This window comes from Pipistrellus hanaki, assembly GCF_964339955.1.
Source record: "Pipistrellus hanaki genome assembly, chromosome: 14".
In the NCBI taxonomy this organism is placed as follows: Eukaryota; Metazoa; Chordata; class Mammalia; order Chiroptera; family Vespertilionidae; genus Pipistrellus; species Pipistrellus hanaki.
Genome location: NC_140516.1, coordinates 33,934,407 through 33,952,915, shown reverse-complemented (window position 1 = coordinate 33,952,915; position 18,509 = coordinate 33,934,407). Strand labels below are relative to the sequence as shown.

Below are 18,509 nucleotides of genomic sequence, written 5' to 3'. Positions count from 1 at the left end.
ATGGATCTCTCTCAATGTTTCTCTCTCTCTCTCCTTTTCTAGCTCAAATCAATAAAAATATTTTTAAAAAAATAGATAACAAGTTATCCAAGCATTATATTAAAATGTATTTTTAAATCAATTAAAGGAATTTTATTAAAAATAGTAGCATCCAGTATAGGCTTTGTCATAGCTCTCTTTCGCCCTGATGTAGTTACTTGGTAATGTCCCATATAGTGGCTAGTCCATCAATGGGTACATCAATGTATAAAGATGGTGATACTTTGAAACAATGCTTTCAATAGCATAAGAAAGGTTTTGTTATTTTTAAACCATTCATATTGGAGCACTACCAAAGGGTTACCAAATAACCCAACCTATCTTGACAGATACAATTAATGTAAATACAGTCGTGAATTTCTGGGACACTGATTTGAGATAAATATGGGTTTGAATCCTGGCTCTCCTATTGATTAGCAACATGCCTCGGGTAGACTTCTGAACCTCTCTGAACTTCAGTTTCTTCTCTAGAATATAGTAGCAATAATAGCATCATTGCAAGGGTTGAATGACTAAATACATGTAAAATATTTAGCACATGTTCTGCACATAGTAAGTACTCAATAAATTGTAGCCATTGCTATTGCCTTTAATCACTAACTGTGTCTTTGGCTTATCCTATATAATAAAGAGGTAATAAGTAAATTGACCATCATGCCCTCACAAGATGGCTGCCTATGACCAGGTTGGCAGGGGGGTTAGTGAGGAATGACCAAACAACTGAATAAGCAGGCTATGTGGGGAGACCAGGCTGGCAGGGGGGTTAGTGAGGGACAACCAAACAACTGAACAGCAGGCTGTGTGGGATGACCAGGGTGGAGTGGGGTCTGTGAGGGCAACCAGGTCAGCAGGGGATACAGTTGGGGGTGACTAGGCCAGCAGGGGTGGGGGAAGTTGGGGGCAATTAGGCTGGCAAGGGGGGCAGTGAGGGGCAACTAGGCTAGCAGGGGGAGCAGTTGGGGCAACCAGGCTGGCAGGGAGGGGAAATAAGGGATGACCAGGCCAGCGGGGGGTGCAGTTAGAAGCAACCAGGCTGGCAGGGAGGAGGCAGTTGGGGAGGACTTGGCTGCCAGCGGGGGGGGGGGGGGGCGGGCAGTAAAGGGGAGTCAGGGCGGTAGGGGGAGGCAGTTAGGGGTGACCAGGCAGGCAGGCAGGTGAGTGATTAGGAGCCAGTGATCCAGGATTGTGACTGCCAGTCAGACATTTACCAAAGGTTCCTGGATTGGAGAAGGTGCAGGCTGGGTTGAGGGGACTTCCCCCCCTCTGCCCCCCCCGCATGGATTTCGTGTACCAGTCCTCTAGTTAAACATAAGTATGCAGGCCATGTGAAAACAGGTGATGTGTGTGAGCCAGTAGAGTTATTAAAATAGATGGAATACTGTCTTTTAGAAGATATAGAAAGGAGTTAAGTTCTTTAAGCTTTGTGATGAAAATAAGTGCATATATGACTATTTTGTGATAGTGGAGGTGAAGGGGTTTTTATAGTTGGTCTTTTAAAATAGTATCTCTGCTGTTCACACTCCATTCAGTGAATAAGCCCTCTTTTCTGAACCTTGGTGGATTCTGTGCTAAAAATATTCCATTCCCAGTTGGTATAGTGAAATGTCATATCCATTAAACACCAACATACCAAATGCTGCTGGCAGTTCCTCAACACAGCAAATCCAAGTCAACAGGGAATTGTGATCATCCTCGGCTTGTTCATATTTAACATCTCGGCAGATTATTCTGAAGGATTATCTAGGCTTAATTGTTATCATAGAGCTATTTTAGAATTATAAAAATAAAGAACTCATGTACTGAAACCAACTCATTTTGAAAGAAAGGAAAGTGTGGCCCAGGAACTAAAAGAGCCATTTCAAGGTCACACAACTACATAAGTGGTTTTATTGGCCCAAGATCTCCAAACTCCCAAGCTAATGTTTTGTTCCTTTTATAACAGAGAGTTACAGAATTTTCAGAGCTGAAGGATGACCTGACCCAGTTCCAATATTTTACAGAGAAAACTGAGGCCAAAAATACCCACCTCAAATGTCTTGTCCAGGGTAATACTTAAAGCTTGCATATTTCAGAGCTTTTGGCCAACTTTTGTTACCATAGGTTAGTGCTCTTATCATTCTGCTGGTCTGTCCACTGTGGTTATTTAGAGCAGAAGCCCCTAAATCCCTTGTGATGGGCTATCAATACCAGAATTACCTAAGAGATGTTTTTTAAAAAAACTTCCAGGGTCCCATTATATTTATATATATATATGTTTTTATTGATTTCAGAGAAAGAGGGAGAGAAGGATTGAAACATCAATGATGAGGGGAAATCATTGATGGGCTGCCTCCTGTACATCTCTTTTTGGGGACTGAGCCTGAAACCCAGGCATGTGCCCTGACTGGAAATCAAATGGTGACCTCCTGATTCATGGGCTGACACTCAACCATTGAGCCACAATGGCCCGGCTCAGGTCTCATTCTTTGAAGATTCAATTTTAGTAGATCTCAGATGGGGTCTCCAGAATCTGTGGTTTGCTTTCTAGTTGATTCTGGGAAACACCCAGATTAGAGAACCCTTATTAACAGAAGTCAGAAGTCAGTGTTTCATGTGCTACTTTGCTGAGATTGGCCTATGATGATTTTCAGCTAATGGTAGATACCTGCTGGAAAGCAAAGTCAGGGAAAGTCCTGGCCCACTAAAGCGCTTCTAAGATTTTAATCTGCAAAGCCACGCTCAGGATGGTAAGAGCAAAGAGAGAGGTACCCTGGCCAGATGGAGATTGATCAGAAAGGGCAGCACATCCAGGGGAACAGGAAGTGATTTAGGAACTCTTGGCCTTGTCTCCCAGGCATAGGGACACTCACTCTGAATTCACAGCTAGACTTCACTTGGCAGAACATAATTTTGAAACAAAACATATCCATTTAAGTATTTTAAAACAGAATATTTGAGAGAACACCCTTAAAAATGTACAGTATATAGAAATTGTAAGAGTAAATCATCATGAATAATAGACAAAGATGGGAGGTTATATTTTGTCAAGTTTTGCAAAATAAGACCTGGAAGGATTTTTCAAAACCTTTTAGTGACACATCTGAGGGTGTGGCTTCTTCTTTGGTAACTGGCTTGCTAAGTAGAGATTCTCAATAGAGACCACACCTCTGCGGATGACTGCTGTTTTTCCTGTCCAGCAGTCTTTTCTTCTTTTAAATAGCTCTCCAATTTTACTTTAGGGAATCACCCTTACCTCACTTTCATTCCACCTTGGTTCTCATCCAGGGGTTCCAGGGTGGGCACATGACCCAGGATTGGCCAATCAGAGCCTTCTATCCTTTGCCAAAGCAATTGCCTCAGGGACAGGCACTGGGCCATGAGCACCAGACCTGAACTTTTGCTAGGACTCCTGGGAAAGAGGCACTGTGTTTCTAAACTGGCAAGATGTAAAGTTGGAGCTGCTGGTGGGTATCTCTCCACTGTGAAAGGAGAGACTGACTTACAACGAAGTCAATGTAGAGAGAAAGAGAGCCAAGAGAAAGACAGATTCAGAAAGTATCACCTGAGTACCTGGTCCAAGTATTTCTGAAGCTTGGCTAATATTCATGTTTAAACTAGCTTAGTTGGATTTCAGCAACTTACACCCAAATGCCTCCTCATTTAATAAGACTTTGCTGAAATTGCTTCATTTTATCATTCAGGGATAATTGCCTTTTTAGACCCAAAAGCCAGACAGAACTTTGAACATTTTTCACAGTGTTCCCTCTACCGATACAAACATTGACCGCATTTTAATAAGAGAAAATTTTATGAAAGCATCGGTAATTTCCTAGGGGCCCAAGTTCCTCAGTAGGAATACCTGACTCCTGCTGTCTTCCATGCCAGAGCTGGGGATGCTGCTGGGGTGATCTGCTCACTTCACTCGGGCTATCTGCCCCTCTCTTAGAGGGCTCAATTGCCTCTGATGGCAGGATCACCTGGATTTTTATCTCATCTCTTCTGGAAGTCTTCAGACAACCTCAGCCCTCACAGAGAAGGATGTGATGGCACACAGGAGTCCTCTGCCTAACCTGACAATGATTACAGCTTCTACGCAGGAATACACCACTTTCACAATATTCCCCAAGATAGCAGAATAGAGTGGTGAGGTACAGGCTCCCAGGTCAGGCTTGCTGGCTGTGTGTACGTCAGCAAGTTACTAAGCTCATCAGTAAAATGTAGGTATTAATTGTAACCTCCTCCTGGATAGTTGGGAGGCTTGTATTATAAAATCTATTATGATGATGATTATTCACATTTTACAGCTGAAAATTTATTAACTTGCTCAAGGTCATAGAACTAGTAGGTGGCCACTTTGAGATGCAAATCCAGATCTGCCTGAGTCTAAAACACAAGCTATTGACCACTATGCCCACTGTCCCAAAGACAGAAATATTGTAAGCACCAACTGGATAGATCTTCAGGCAAAGAGCAGGAAAACATAGATCATGTTTCACTTCTCCTTTAGATCCCTATAGAACTTACGTTGCCTCTTTTATTTTTTGTGCATGCTGCAAATAAGAAATTTAGAAATAAGCCCTAGTGGTATGTAAATCCTTTAAGGGGAGAGACAACTTTTTACTCATTTTGCTTTCTTAGTATCACCTACCATAATGCTTTGCACGTAGTAGGTGTTCACTAAGCGTCTTGAATGAAATTGAGCTCATTGTGTCCATAGGTGTAAATATACCAATCGATAGCCTTAGGGTACTGGGGGCACTCAGACTCCTGAGGGGGGTATCCATCTGTCAGTTCACAGAGTTCTGAATTATTAATATATATTATGTCTTTAAGCACTTCATAGCATGGTGCCACTGCTGGACACTATCTGAATGAATCTTAACTCTATTTCTTAACTAACTATATGACTATACACAAGTTATTTAGCTTTTCTAAGATTCAGCTTTCTCATTTGCCAAATAATACTATTATTATAAAATTACAGAGGATGGAATGATACTATAGATAAAGCACTTAGTATAGTGCTTGGCTCAGAGTAAGTGCTTAATAAATGCCATTTATTGTTATAATTAAATGAAAATATTAAAGAATATTTTCATATTAAATTTGTTTTGTTTGTTTGTTTTAGAATTTTCAAGTATGGGAGGGTAAACAGGATCAAGAGCCTGAAGTACAGAGGACAGCTGTCCTGGGATCAGGCATTGTCCAGAGGACTGATTTCTGGGACACAGTTTTGCTGGGAACAATTGTTAAAAGCTTCAGCCAGGCAAGATGCTCCCTCTGGGGATCTCTGAGTGGTGTAGACCAAGGATGTGGATCCCTCTCTAGGGATAAAAATTTCAAAGGGCATAGACTTTCTGAAAGTGTTAGTATGAAGCTTCTTGCTCTTTGGGTCTCCATAGATTAATTAAATCAGTTCCCATTCTTTAGTTCTGTGGACCAAGTTTTAGATAGGCCTACACTCTGTTTCAATAAAAATTTACTCAGGAAATATTATCTCTTTCATCTTCCAGTTCAATCGATTACCCTTGTGAAGCAGGTGGGCATGGGCAGGCCTATTCTTTTGGGGTAATCTGTAGCCAAGATACTTTGTAGGGCTGGGAATTCACAGTAGGGGGTGTATTCGCTTCTCAGATATGCAAACAGGAAGTCTGAAGGTGCTTAAAACTATTTCATTTCCACCAACTTTATGGACTTTCTACAAAGTAGGACTGTTCTAGGGGATGGAGTGTGGGGTGAGATAGGAGAAAGAATGCCATATGCCTAAAACATAGTCCTGATCTCAGGGATGTGTAACCTGGTGGAGAGATGGATATAACAACAACTAACCATTATGCAAGGCAAAATGAATTATGAGCCTTGTTCATGGTAAAAACAATGGGCTGAGAAAACCAGAGAAAGGAGAAGTCCCATCTAACTGATTGGAGGAGAAGGACTAAAACTTAAAAAAGTAGCCTGGCTGGTGCTGCTCAGTGGTTGAGCATCGGCCCATGCACCAGGAGGTCACTGGTTCTATTTCCAGTCAGGGCACATGCATGGGTTGTGGACTTGATCCCCAGTGGGAGGAGGGTACGTGTAGAAGGCAACTGATCAATGTTGCTGTTTCTCTCTGATGGATGTTTCTCTTTCTATCTTCCTTTCTCTCTCTAAAATTAATAAAAACATTTTAAAAATAAATGGAAGGGTGGGGAAAGAGGACTGTAGGTGGAGGGAGCACTGTCAGCACAGAAGTGCGCTTAGATAAATAGGGCTTGTCAAGTTGCATGGGTAACTGGGGTGTGGGTGAAGTGGAGAGTGGGAGGAGAAGCTGGGCTAGATTTTAAATTCCACTTTCAGGACTTTCTAAGGCCTTGTAGGTCTTCTGGGCTTGTGGTATCTCTGGATGCCCCATGCCCTTGATAGCAGCCATATTAAAATGCATGCATATCCCATTTTAAGACTGATGTATAACTAACTGTAAGAGCTGAGATGAATGCATTGAGCTCTAATTGACTAGTTTAGTGTACCTATAGATGTGGCAGTAGGGCCAGGGCCAGTCTAGGAAAAGTTTAGAATCAGTGTGGGATGAGATAAGCACAGAACTGGAGAGGAAACACTTCTAAACTTTTATAGGCTGTTTGACATAACCACAGAAACCAAGCAAGTGATCATTTTTCTAGTAATTCACTTTTATTCTAACTTCCAAAAATATTGGTTCACAATACAAACAGGTTACATTGGTCTAAAATGCACTGGAGATTTTTAAATCTCTATGGTCCAAACCTTTTTAAACATTGAGAAAAAATTTAACGTGGAGAAGCACTGGTCTAGTTGAAATAATACTACTTGTTCAAGAAAGTTGAGGTTGGAGATAACAGAGGAAAGAATTGATGAACTTGAGGATAGATTAATAGAAGTTTTACAGTTTGAATAGCAGAGATTGAAATACCTAGTACTCACCATCATATCTATACACATCTATATTATAGTCCATTGTACCTAAACATCCTGACTTAGTGGAAGCTAACTTTGTGGCAAGTACAGAAATCCACTCAAACTAACATAAAATAAAATAAAGTGTGTATGTTTGTGTGTAGGGGTGGGGGTGGGGGAGGAGGTGGTGGTGGTTTTTATTAAAAGACTACAGAAGTACCTAAAGAAATTCAAGGGCAGGTTAACTAATGAGGATGAAGCAGGAAATGGAATCCAGGCTGCTGCTCCTCACTTTTCTCTCACTCACCCTTCTTCCTGTCTCTTTCCTCTGCAATTTGAGGCTGAATTGCACCACCCATCCTCATTTAAGAATGAAGGGTTTGTTTTCCAGCTGTGGCTGTAAGATGAGCCTCTGCTGTCTGCTGTCTTTGGGGATTGCCTTGGCTAAGAAAACGGCCCCATCTAAAGCCATACTTTCTCCCAAGGATGGCCACATCTAATGGGTAATCAACACGAAGGTATAAAGCTCTGGTCCTCTTGCTCCAGCTTGGGACAACTGGGAAGAGACCTCTCAGCACTAGAGCTCCCTACAGGGTTTCCTTGATGGGACCTGCAACACAGCTCAGCTTCTCTGCCAAATTCTTCTTTCCCCTCCCTTCCAGATGTTGCTCTCAAGGGTACTACCTAATAAAGATTTGTGCATTAACTTCTCAGGGACACCAGACTTCCCAAACTTCCTCCACTCACTCCCCCACTTCCTTTTTCTACTCCCATTTTCCCTCTCTCCCTCTCCCTTTTCTTACCCCCTTTTCCTCTCTCCATCCCTCAGACTATGTAGTTTCTCACTCTTGCTTCTTTCTGAGCTTCTACTTCATTCCCTTCTCACTTTTGAGACCAACCTTCTCTGCTCCTCTGGTACATGGACCATCATGGCTGCTCCAAAATGGTGTCTTCAGCTCCCCAGGCAGTGTCACTGTGGCTTATGCTATTGGTATCCCACCCGCATGGCCTTTAGTAGGCTGATGTGACCATCCTGCAGCAGACCTGGGTGCTACTTAACAGCTCACAGCTGTACCCTTCTGTAGAGCATTGCCCTTAGCCAACCTTCTCTGCTGGAGATTCCTGAGAGATTATGCCCACACTTTTTGGACATTATCTATCAGATCAGAGGCTATAAAAGTCCACCCTCCTTGCCTCGAGGCAGGATATGCTCTGCGGTACAATTCATGCTATAGAGTTCCCCATGGGGTCGGACTGAAGCCAGACTTTGAAATGGCTTCTTCACATAGCATCTTTCCCTGCCCTGTGCCCCGCTCACATCTTTCAGGTGTAGAAAAAGCACTCACTCAGTCAATCCTGCTGCTTGGAGGGAACCTGATATAATATCATCACCTTCAAATCTGGTGCCTCTGGCTAAAGACATAGCTTCTGCTGCCCCAATGTCAAATATCTAGGAGGGATAACTCGACTGGCTCAGGCTGAGCCCAGCCCAGCCCAGCCCAGCCTAGCTTCTGGGTTGAACACATGGACAGGAGTTCATTCCAGGCCCAATCATCTGTGGCTGGAGAGTGGTACAGTAGATGGGTAGATGAGGGACACAGAAAGAAAGGGCAGCTCATAGGAAAGACTGGTCAATTCCTGCAAAAGTGGACCCTATCATCTGTCCTTCTCCTCAGTCATTTTAACATTTATTTTCTCTGTCAGCTTCCTCACCCCTCCCCATCCACATCTCAGGTTTGAAATGAAGGGGGCGGTTTTGAAAGGTAGCGCCATGTTATGGACCAAGGATTGGACCACATGTCAGGAGACCCAGATGGTAGCCTACTTCACCCCTTTAGTTTAAAAATAACTAATTTAAAGGTATTAATCTAAAATAACCTTGCTTCACATCTCTAGGTCTCAGATTTGAGGTAAATTAGAGAGTTGTTGGCCAACTTGATAGTCAGTGCTCCTAAGAAAACAAGCAGAGCAAGTCTTTAATGTCTGCATCCCTCAACTCAGCACAGTGCCCGGCACAGAGTAAGAACACGATAACATATTGAAAACAGAAGAGAGCATTTAAAAATGAAATGACAGTGAATTACATTAAGACATAAAGGAAGAGTGTGACCCAAACTCATACACTGTGGGTGTGGGACCATTAGCCAATTGTGGGTTAAGCACTTCAAGTGCTATTCCCAGTACTACTCCAGTGTGACAAAGCACCCCAAACTTAGCTGTTTAAAACAACCATTTTATTATGTGATAGATTCTATGGGTCGGGAATTTGGGTAGGTGATTGTGGGGATGGCTTGACTCTGCTCTGTAACATCCAGGGCTTCAGTTGGGAAGATTTGATGGCTGGTGGTGGCTTGACAGCTGGGAGATGGAATCCCCTGGAGCCATCACTCAGATGACAGTGGTTGATGCTGAGATCTCAACTGAGGTTGCCGACCAAACCCTGGGCTTCCTCACAGAATGGTGGCTTCAAGCTGGTAGGACTCTTGCCGTGGCAGTTCAGGTTCACAAGGCAAAAGCATCATCGTTTTGTAACCCAGCCTCCAAAGTCAAACTGCGTAATTTCCTCAGCATTCTATTGGCTGCCCGTCCAGAATTAAGAACAGAGGAATTAGGAACCACTCCTTGGTGGGATGCGGACCAGGTTCTCATAGCACATGTGGGATGGGAGATACAGTTAGGCCATGTTTGAAAAGTTCCATCTGCCATGTGCTCCTTAATTCTTCCATGTCCTTGGAGTAGGCATTATTGTCCCTTTACAGATGAAGAAACCGAGGCTCAGAGAGGTGAAAGTGACTCATCTGTGGACAAAGCCAGTACATGGCAAGGTTGGACTTGATCCCTGTCTCTACAAAGCAGGTGTTCTCCAACAGCATATAGGCTGCTTACAGAAAATAGGAACTGAGAAAAGGAATGCAGTCAAAGGCCAGTTCCCCCTATGTGCAGGATCAGGAGTGGTTAAGCCTTATCCTCCTCCCCCCTAACCCTGATATCAGAGTTAATATCTTCGCCATGTTATAAAGGAGTCGGGTTCCTGTGCATAACTTCCTAAGGTGTTGCTTCTGGAAGACTCTATAATGAGGTGTGTACCTTTGATTCCTCAAATTTTCCAGGTGAGTGCTGGCAGAGGTGTTGCTGTCCCCTTACCCACACCTTCCCACAATCATTTGGTCAAAGACTCTGGGGAAGCTGGAGGAAGCTCTGTTCCCTTCCATAAAGGCAGCATGCAGAACCAAGTGCCAGGAATACTTTCTCTGTTGTGATCCCCATTTAAACTCCTATCTTCCCTTAAGTTCAAACAAGGACCACTTCTTTCAGGAAGACATCTCTGATGCTCTCCTGAAACTTACAATTGGATGTTCAGATGATACCTGCCACTTACTGCTTGCTCTGCTGTGTCCTAACCCGCCAATGAGCCTTCTAAGGACTCAGAGGGCAAGAATGGTGCCTTACCCTCTCTCAGTTCTCCCCCCAACACCACAGGAATGATACCTTATTCTTATTAGGTACTCAATACATACTGACTGGTAAGATCAAAGGGCCTCATAAAGTGTATTATTCTAACAGTAGACACATGTGCACCTCCGAGAGCCCACAGAGTGCACAGGCATTGTGTTACTTGCTACAGACCCTTGTGATCCAGGAGCAGGGTTTTAGAAAATCAAAAATGATTCTCCTGTGCACTCCGCAGCATGTCAATAACATCAAACTTGGCCTAGAAGTCCTTGGTCAGATCAAGAGGCCTTCATTCCAAGTGTATTTGAGGCCAGTGCTTAAGGTTACAATCTCAATCAGCTGTCAGATGATTCTAGAGTCAGACAGTTAGAAAATCCCTAAAGAAGGTTTTGAAAATTCCAAATCTTGGCTATAACTTATCCTTTAAGTTGTTTGAATGATTGCTGTAGCTGCAGCTATTGAATAGGAAAGGTTGGGTCTTACAGTTTTTATTTCAAATTAGTCTTCTTGTAATAAGCAAATTTCTCTATCCTTCTTTTAATTTGTCACCACTTTACCTCAAAGTGTTCCTAAAAACCATGACTTTTGGGAACACCTTTCAATGTTCAAAATCAACGGATGAACCTTTTCATAAATTATGGTAATCAATATCAATGTTTCACCTTCACTCAGTCACAACATACATAAACTCTTAATTCAAATAGTTAATTCAAATAAAACTATTTCCTAAATACACCATCACCAAAAAAAAAAACTAAACTCCCTTAAGTAATTACCTTGGGATATGAAAGAAAATGTAAACATTTTATTTGGCAGTTGTTTCTGAACACATGAATAAATAAATGGAAAAGTACATATTAATATTTCTTTTTGGAGTAACAGATACCATTAAATGCTTATTTACTCATCTTCACTGCAAAGAACAGTTATACAATTCAATTTTCTCTTATAAAAGGTAACTTCCCACACCACCGGACTGGACAGTTAAAGATGGGGATACTGGTAGTGCTTGGTTCTAGCAGTCTCAATGTTTGAAAGGCATTCATTTGCAAGTGGGATAAGAAGAGTTATCATGCATTGAGTTCATCCGGACCATGTACTGTAGAAAGTTTCTGATGGCAGCCACAGAACTAGTGTGTCATGCGCTTAAGTCAACTATAACATGTTTGTAAATCTGTGTATTTCCTTTAAAACTGGAAGCAAAAAGAAAATTGCGTTTATTAATGGACACATATGTGAATGATCTTGGTGCCTGAACATTTAATTCCTGGAATTTCACAAATTTGGCTTTCTCTGCATCCCAGTTATACACTTGAGTAAAAGAATAATCACTTCCAAGAATTGCATATTGATAGTTATTTATCTGAAGAGGCTGGAACACCATAGATCCTCGTGATGGCATCCTCTGGATATCCTGAAATGAGGAGCCTCCCCATTTCATTACTTTGGAATCACCAATGAATCTTGTCAAGCAAATGTACACATCACCTTTCACTGCGAAGTGCTTTACAGCATACACGTCCTCCATGTTAGGGATGTCAGTTTGGTTAATGAATAATTGTGTTGCTTTGTTCCACTGATAAATTACTGGACGCTGGGAACTACTGGACAGGATTAAATGAGGCGTTCTGAGCGCCTGAGGTGTTCTGGCTATTTCTAGGTATTCCACATCAGTGTCCCTGTACCACGCATGTAAGGATTGATGGGAGTAGAATCCATTTCCATTCCATTTGTAAATGGTAGTAAAACCAGCTTTTGAGCTGTCAGCAACAACAAAGTACCAGTTGTTTTCAATCTTGAATGTTTCAATATCATTGGGTTTTCGGATTTTGAGAATTTCAATGTCCTGGATTTTTATGAATTTATTCGCAAAACCGTCTCGCTTATAGATGTGAGAGCCGCCAAACAGCTGGGCCACAATAACATAGAGCTGAGTTTCAATGACTATAGGCTTGCATACTACAGTGGACGTGCCTGGGAAAAGACAAATGAGAGATTAGCTGGATGGTCATCCTCTTTTGGAGCATGCAGACATTGTCATGTTACATCTAATCTGCACTAGATATTTAGGATACATGGCTATAGCCTGAGTTTCCTTCTCTCATTTCTTGCAGAAAGAAAGCATTGCTCTCCCTAATACATCATGAGTTAATCTTTGTAGTGAAAACAGCCATTTATTGAGCACCGACTATTGCTTTGCCAAATCATCTCATTAAAATTTTCCAAAAGGTTAAATAATGAATATTACTATCTTCCCTTTTGTTGATGAGCAGGCTGAAGCTCAGAGAGGTTCAATGCTGCTAGGAGTAGGCAGAGTTGGGATTCAAACTCAGGTGTACCAGCATCGCTATGGGGTGGGCAGGTAGGTGTTCCAGGGTTTCCATCTTGGGCTTAGATCCCACAAGGTTCTAGGAGGTTTGAGTGGTGGTTTGTGAAGCCCATAGCTTTGTAATTGGTTTCTTCTAAGTGCAAATTACTTCTTGAATAACCTTTCCCCTGAAAAAGGAAAGTGATGCCACGTGGCATTTTTCTGCATCTTCATGTCACTGATGGCAGATGAGAAGGAAGAGGGAAATGATGCTTATGAATGTTACACTGGGAATATTAGAGAACAACACGAGGTCTGTCAGTGGCCTAACTCAGTATCTTTTTGGTGAGAGTTTAATATTTATTAATATATTCTGAACTCCTCGAGGGAGCTTGGTTCTAGGTAATCCAAAGAGAAGCGTGGCAAATCTAGGCCCCTGGTCTTTTCTGCCTGCAGCCTAGGGGGGCACTGAGGCAATAAATTCTGCATCAACTCTTTCTACTAATTGATTCCATCCAGAGTCAAAATTACTCTATTTGTGACTCTTTTCAGGACTCAACTGAGTGTGTGACCTTGGAAAAGTTACTTAACTTCTGTGGGATTTAGTTTTCTCTTTTGTACAGAGACAGTTGAAAATAGATCAGGACTGGTCACTAGATTTTAACTATGTACCCACAATGACTGACTGATGATGATAAGAGCAACTGCCTGGAGAACTGTGTTGAGAAGGATTCTGTGGCCACTGCTGCACTCTGCAAGAAAGAGCACCATAGTAGATTAGCAATGTCTGTCTGGGGGTGATGGACGAGATGCTGACCATGTACATGACGTCTGCCTGTCATTTTATACTAGAGGATGCATTTTGAAGTTGCAAGTACATGATTCATTTCTCTCTCAAGTGCTCATCTAAAGATTCATTCAAGCCCTAGTCAGTTTTACTCAGTGGTTAGAGCATCGGCCCATCAACTGAAGAATCTGGAGTTAGATTCTAGTCAAGTCCATGAACCTCCGATGCAGGCTCCATCCCCAGTCTCATCAGGGCATGTGTGGGAGGCAACAATTTATGTGTCTCATATCGATGTTTGTCTCCCTCTGTCTTTCCCCTTCCCTTCCACTCTCTCTAAAAATCAATGGAAAAAATATCCTTGGATGAGGATTAACAACAACAACAAAGCAATTGATGGAATATAAATAGGTAAAAAAAACTGGTTTGGATTACACAAATACCTAATGTAATCCACTGGAAAACAAGGACGGCTTAGTGAGAAAGGGAAGCATAGCCTTTCTTCTTGAGAAAGAAGGAGGATTCTAAAAGGGTATCAGTTAGGAGGGGATTCCTTCATCTGGGTACCTCTGTCTCAAGCAAGCTCAGACCTGTATTGGTCCTTTGAATAATGGGGCCGATGACCACCAACAAAATCTAATTATGACCCTCTCCGTTTTGTCTAGGAGCTTTTAGGATCAGATTTAAAGGTATTAGAAACTAAAGCTGATGTAAATATTTCACAGGGTGTCCCATGTTTTAATTTATTACTTAAAAAATTTCAAGTTTTTGAAATGAGAAAGGAACCTAAGAGATCACCTGAGTATAAGTTTGCATGGCAAAAAAAAAGAAAATTGGTTTCCATGGTCAAATTAAATGCAAAAAAAATCTGGAAAGAGGCTTATTTTTTCACTGTTAGGACTTCTCAGAGCCTCCAATGTGTATTATTCTGTATCTCCAAGAGGGAGATAGGTTCATAGATGTATATGACCACAAAACCCTTTTTGTCACAGGCATACACTAATATTTTACAGAAGTTATGTTTGTGTAACAAAGTTTGAGACTCAATGATCTAAAATAACCTTCTTATTTTAAAGTTAAGAAAAAAGAGGGCCCAGTGAGAGTGAGCGGCTTCCCCAGTTTGTGGCAGAACCTGCATTAGAACTCATGATTCTTAGTCTAATGCTTTCTCTTTGAGGAAAAATTACCCACCTTTTGTTGCATATTTACTAAGCTAGTTACTATGGTATGTTTCTTGAGTATATGCTTGCATTATTTTTGACAACCTTGTGAGTTAAGTATTATTATTTCAGATTTACAAGTGAGGAAATTAAAGTTTAGGGAACAATTTCAGATCACTCAGTAAATGGCAGAGTTGGGATTCAAATGTCTCAAAGCCTGCACAATATCGCTCATCTTTTCCTGTTGCCCTTGATCCAAGCAGCTTAACTTTCCACTCAAAATATGATTAGGCTTCTCATACCTGTAATATTGTCATAATTCCGGAAGGTCTTTTCTACATGGTCCCACTCAAGGAAAATGCATTTTCCATTAAAAGGCTGAGCAATGACTACATACTCATCGTTCATATAAGAAAAAGTGTCTATGGACAATGATTGATAAGGCAGCTCTTGAGACTTTGCAAATTCTGCAAAAATAGGAAGTGACAATGAGTAACTGTGTGCTAAAGTCTAGCTCCTTGGCTAGATCTCAGATGTCCATAACAAATGCATTTATTTTAGAAAAGTAGTAAAATGACAATTTTACTTTGCTTTTAAATGCATGATGTTTTAAGGATTCATAATATTTTAAAAATTAAATTGCTTAGTTGGTTTTTGAGATATAAAAATATCAGTTCCTGCACATGCAAAAAGTATAGCCCTTCTTTTAATTTTATGCAGTGGAAAAACTTAGAATACATTACCTGTAATGATACAATCAAAATCCTTGGAGGAGAGACTATTGATTTTACGCTTCTTGTATTCTGGAGGGCTTTCACAGTAGATGTCTTCGACAGTTGCATTGGTGTGGCCTAGCCATTCCACCAGCCACTTCAGTTTACAGTCACAATTAAATGAATTCCCTCTGAGGTCCCTGAAAGACAAACTTCAGCTGCTTTTGCTCTCTGTGAATCCTACCTTCACAGTATGACTTCTATTTCAGCCATTAGCATGTGCCAGAATGCCCCAGAATCCACCTTGAACCTGACTAATTCTCTCTGAGCTCAGTTACCACAGTGTACCCTCACAGGCCACCCCAGTCAAAGGGACCTCCTAACTTACTCGCTCTTAGGTTCAAAGGTAGCTGGGTCTAGAGCTGTGCTGTCCATAAAAATATAATGTGAATGACATATGTATTGTAATTTAAAATTTTCTATAGGCACATTAAAAAAGTACAAAGACAGGTGAAATTAATTTTAATATTATATGTTATTTAGCCCAATATATACAAAATATTATTTTGATATGCAGTCATTATAAAAATTATTAATAAAATATTTTACATTCTTTTTTATATTAAGTCTTTTAAGTTTAATGTATATTTTATACTCATTTTATAACATATCTCATTTTGGATGCTAAATTTTCATCAGAAATACCTGATGTGCTCTTAAGATTTAATAAAATTTCCAGTTAAAAAAAATAGATTCACACATGCAAGTTGTTGCACAGAGACTTAAAAGTTTTCCAATAATTGAACCGAGAATCAATTTTTAAATTTAAATTTTTAAAAATTAAGTAAAATTTACAAGTCAGTTCCTCAGTCACACTTCAAGTGCTCAGTGACCACATGTGTGGCTACTATACTGGATAGCGCAGGTCTAGAGGAAAGTATGTAGTGATTATTGTATCATATTTAATTAAATGGAGTGTGTTATTTGCTTTTCTTCTTCCTCAGAGACATAATTAATCCTGACCTTATTTCATGGTCTACAAATTCAATTTTAATAGGAAATGACTTTGACAAGCAGAGTTAACGCAGACATGCAATAGCTCATGTTCATAATAAACCACACATCTAGATAGTTTAAATTTCCACATATGATTCCATCTTACCAACTTCTATTTGTTTGCACTGCTGTTGTTCATTTCCTTCCTAAAACCCTTCTTCATTGCACAGAATTTGTACAGTAACTATTGCCTACGCTTCACACAGCACATAAAAAACTTTTGAAATGTAGAAGCTGTAAATTTTTTTTCCCAGGAGACATAGTCAAGAAAACCAAGAAATTCACTAAAAGTCAAGTTGGCATAATCCTGTACTTCTTAGATAATTCTTGATTTGGGCATATCAAAGTAGGCCCAGACGCCAAACCCATTATGGGATTCCCTGGAGAGACTGAGACAATTTCAAGTGGCTTTCTTTTATTTTTTGTTAGTGTGAGGAATAGGCTGACATAAAGATAAGACAAAGGGTCCCAAATAAGCTGTATCCTCAAGTCTGCCATGAGGTGTCATCTAACTTCTAAAACATTGCCAGAACTGACCTAATCTCCCGAGAATATTCTGACCCGGAATAATAAGTGTCAATTTTTCTGGGCTATTGTTAACCAGAGCAGATAACTGTGGTCTGTTAGAGACTTTCTTGGAAATGTCCTGATCCCTGCACTCTCTTGGAAATAAACCAGGAATTGGGCTAATAGGCATGAAGGAGGGGCTGGGGGAATACTACAAGGAACAAAGAAAGTTTTTCAGTAGTTTACTGATTTGAACTTAAATACTAGGCTTAGGAGAAAACACTTGACTCAGATTTTTTGTTATTGGAGAAAAGTTGTTCTGAATAGTTTATAGCAAAGTACCTGAATAATAAGAAATCTTTTGTTTTCTTATGTCCTTTCATTTGTTCCTGAATTCTAACTTATGGAATTTAAATACCTTTCAAATGTTCTGGAAGGCACTTAATGAAGCTAAATTGCTTTTGAGAGCTTCAGGCATATATTACTTGTTTGCTTATAGCAAAATATACAAATTCCTTACAAAGATCTTTCACTCTGAGGCTTAAAAGTCAAAGTTTGAAAGCTCTTTTGTTTGAAAAGGGGTCAAAAATAATTAAGTTCATTCCCTTCCTGGGGCTTAAGCCAAATTCCTGGGGATTAAGCCTAGAGTTGTTGTTCAGTCTAATGAGAGAAAAGGCAAACTTTCCTCCCTTCCCCCATTTCCTGCTCCATTTCTCTGTTGACTGACCAACCCATGGGTGTAACCTTTCATCTGTTCCCCAGATTCCTTTATGTTTTTCCTTTGTAGCCCCATTTCCTGGACCTCTTGGGGAAAAAACGAATCTTGAGATTTCTATCTGGGCCTCCTGGTCCCATTCCTTAAACTTCTTTATCATCACTCCCTCCCACACAGACACACACTTTGTCAAAGGAATGTCTGGGCACTATATTTTCAGAATGTCTAGTGGTAAATACTATAGAAGAAAAACAGTGCAAGTAAATTTAAAATTCAAGTCAACTTAAATTCTAAAATTCTAATTTAATTTTAAAGCCAATTAAAAATTCTAATAATCAATACCAGGTTTCTTTGTTAACTATTACAAATTAATTAATCATTCAGGTCCTCTTACACATTTGTTAAAGAATCCAGGCCTTTGAAAATATCTTTTGGGAGCGTCTGGAGATTGTTGTTTGCAAGGCTCCTGGGGGAAAAGAAAAAAGAGTGAAGTAAACTGGAGTCATAAACTAAATAAATGTATTTGATGACAAAGCTTTGTTATGAGTCCTTTTTGTTCTTCCCAGACTATACTAAATTACTTCTTCTGCTAAGATACTAGTCAGGTTGCTACGGTTGTATTTTCAGTCCTTGCCTCCTTGCTTCAACACTCACTCAATGGTACTTCATGTATCATGTTTATCATGCCCTCCCCACCCCCTAACACCAGTAACAAAATGATGCCTGGGAACTGATCTTTCTGTTTAGAAGAGATAAGAGATTCACACTCTCAGATATTGTCTAAGGGGATGTCTCCCAAAAGATGACTAGATGGGTGACAGGGTCTCTCCCCAAATGCCCTTCCCCCTCACGCTGCCCCTTCTCTCCCCTCCCTCCTCCTCAC

General features: G+C 40.6%; 1 protein-coding gene across 1 annotated transcript in view; it reads right to left on the bottom strand.

Moving 5' to 3' along the window:
• Positions 1-9,149: 9,149 nt before the first annotated feature.
• Positions 9,150-18,509, bottom strand: part of LGI1 (leucine rich glioma inactivated 1) — a 39,185-nt gene continuing 29,825 nt past the window's right edge. Inside the window, exons 5-8 of the mRNA XM_084903921.1 lie at positions 18,021-18,092; positions 15,379-15,548; positions 14,938-15,102; positions 9,150-12,357 (exon numbers count right to left, since the gene is read on the bottom strand). Coding sequence (XP_084760047.1) covers positions 11,522-12,357; positions 14,938-15,102; positions 15,379-15,548; positions 18,021-18,092 — 1,243 coding nt within the window. The 3' untranslated portion in view covers positions 9,150-11,521. The remainder of the gene's footprint in view (positions 12,358-14,937; positions 15,103-15,378; positions 15,549-18,020; positions 18,093-18,509) is intronic.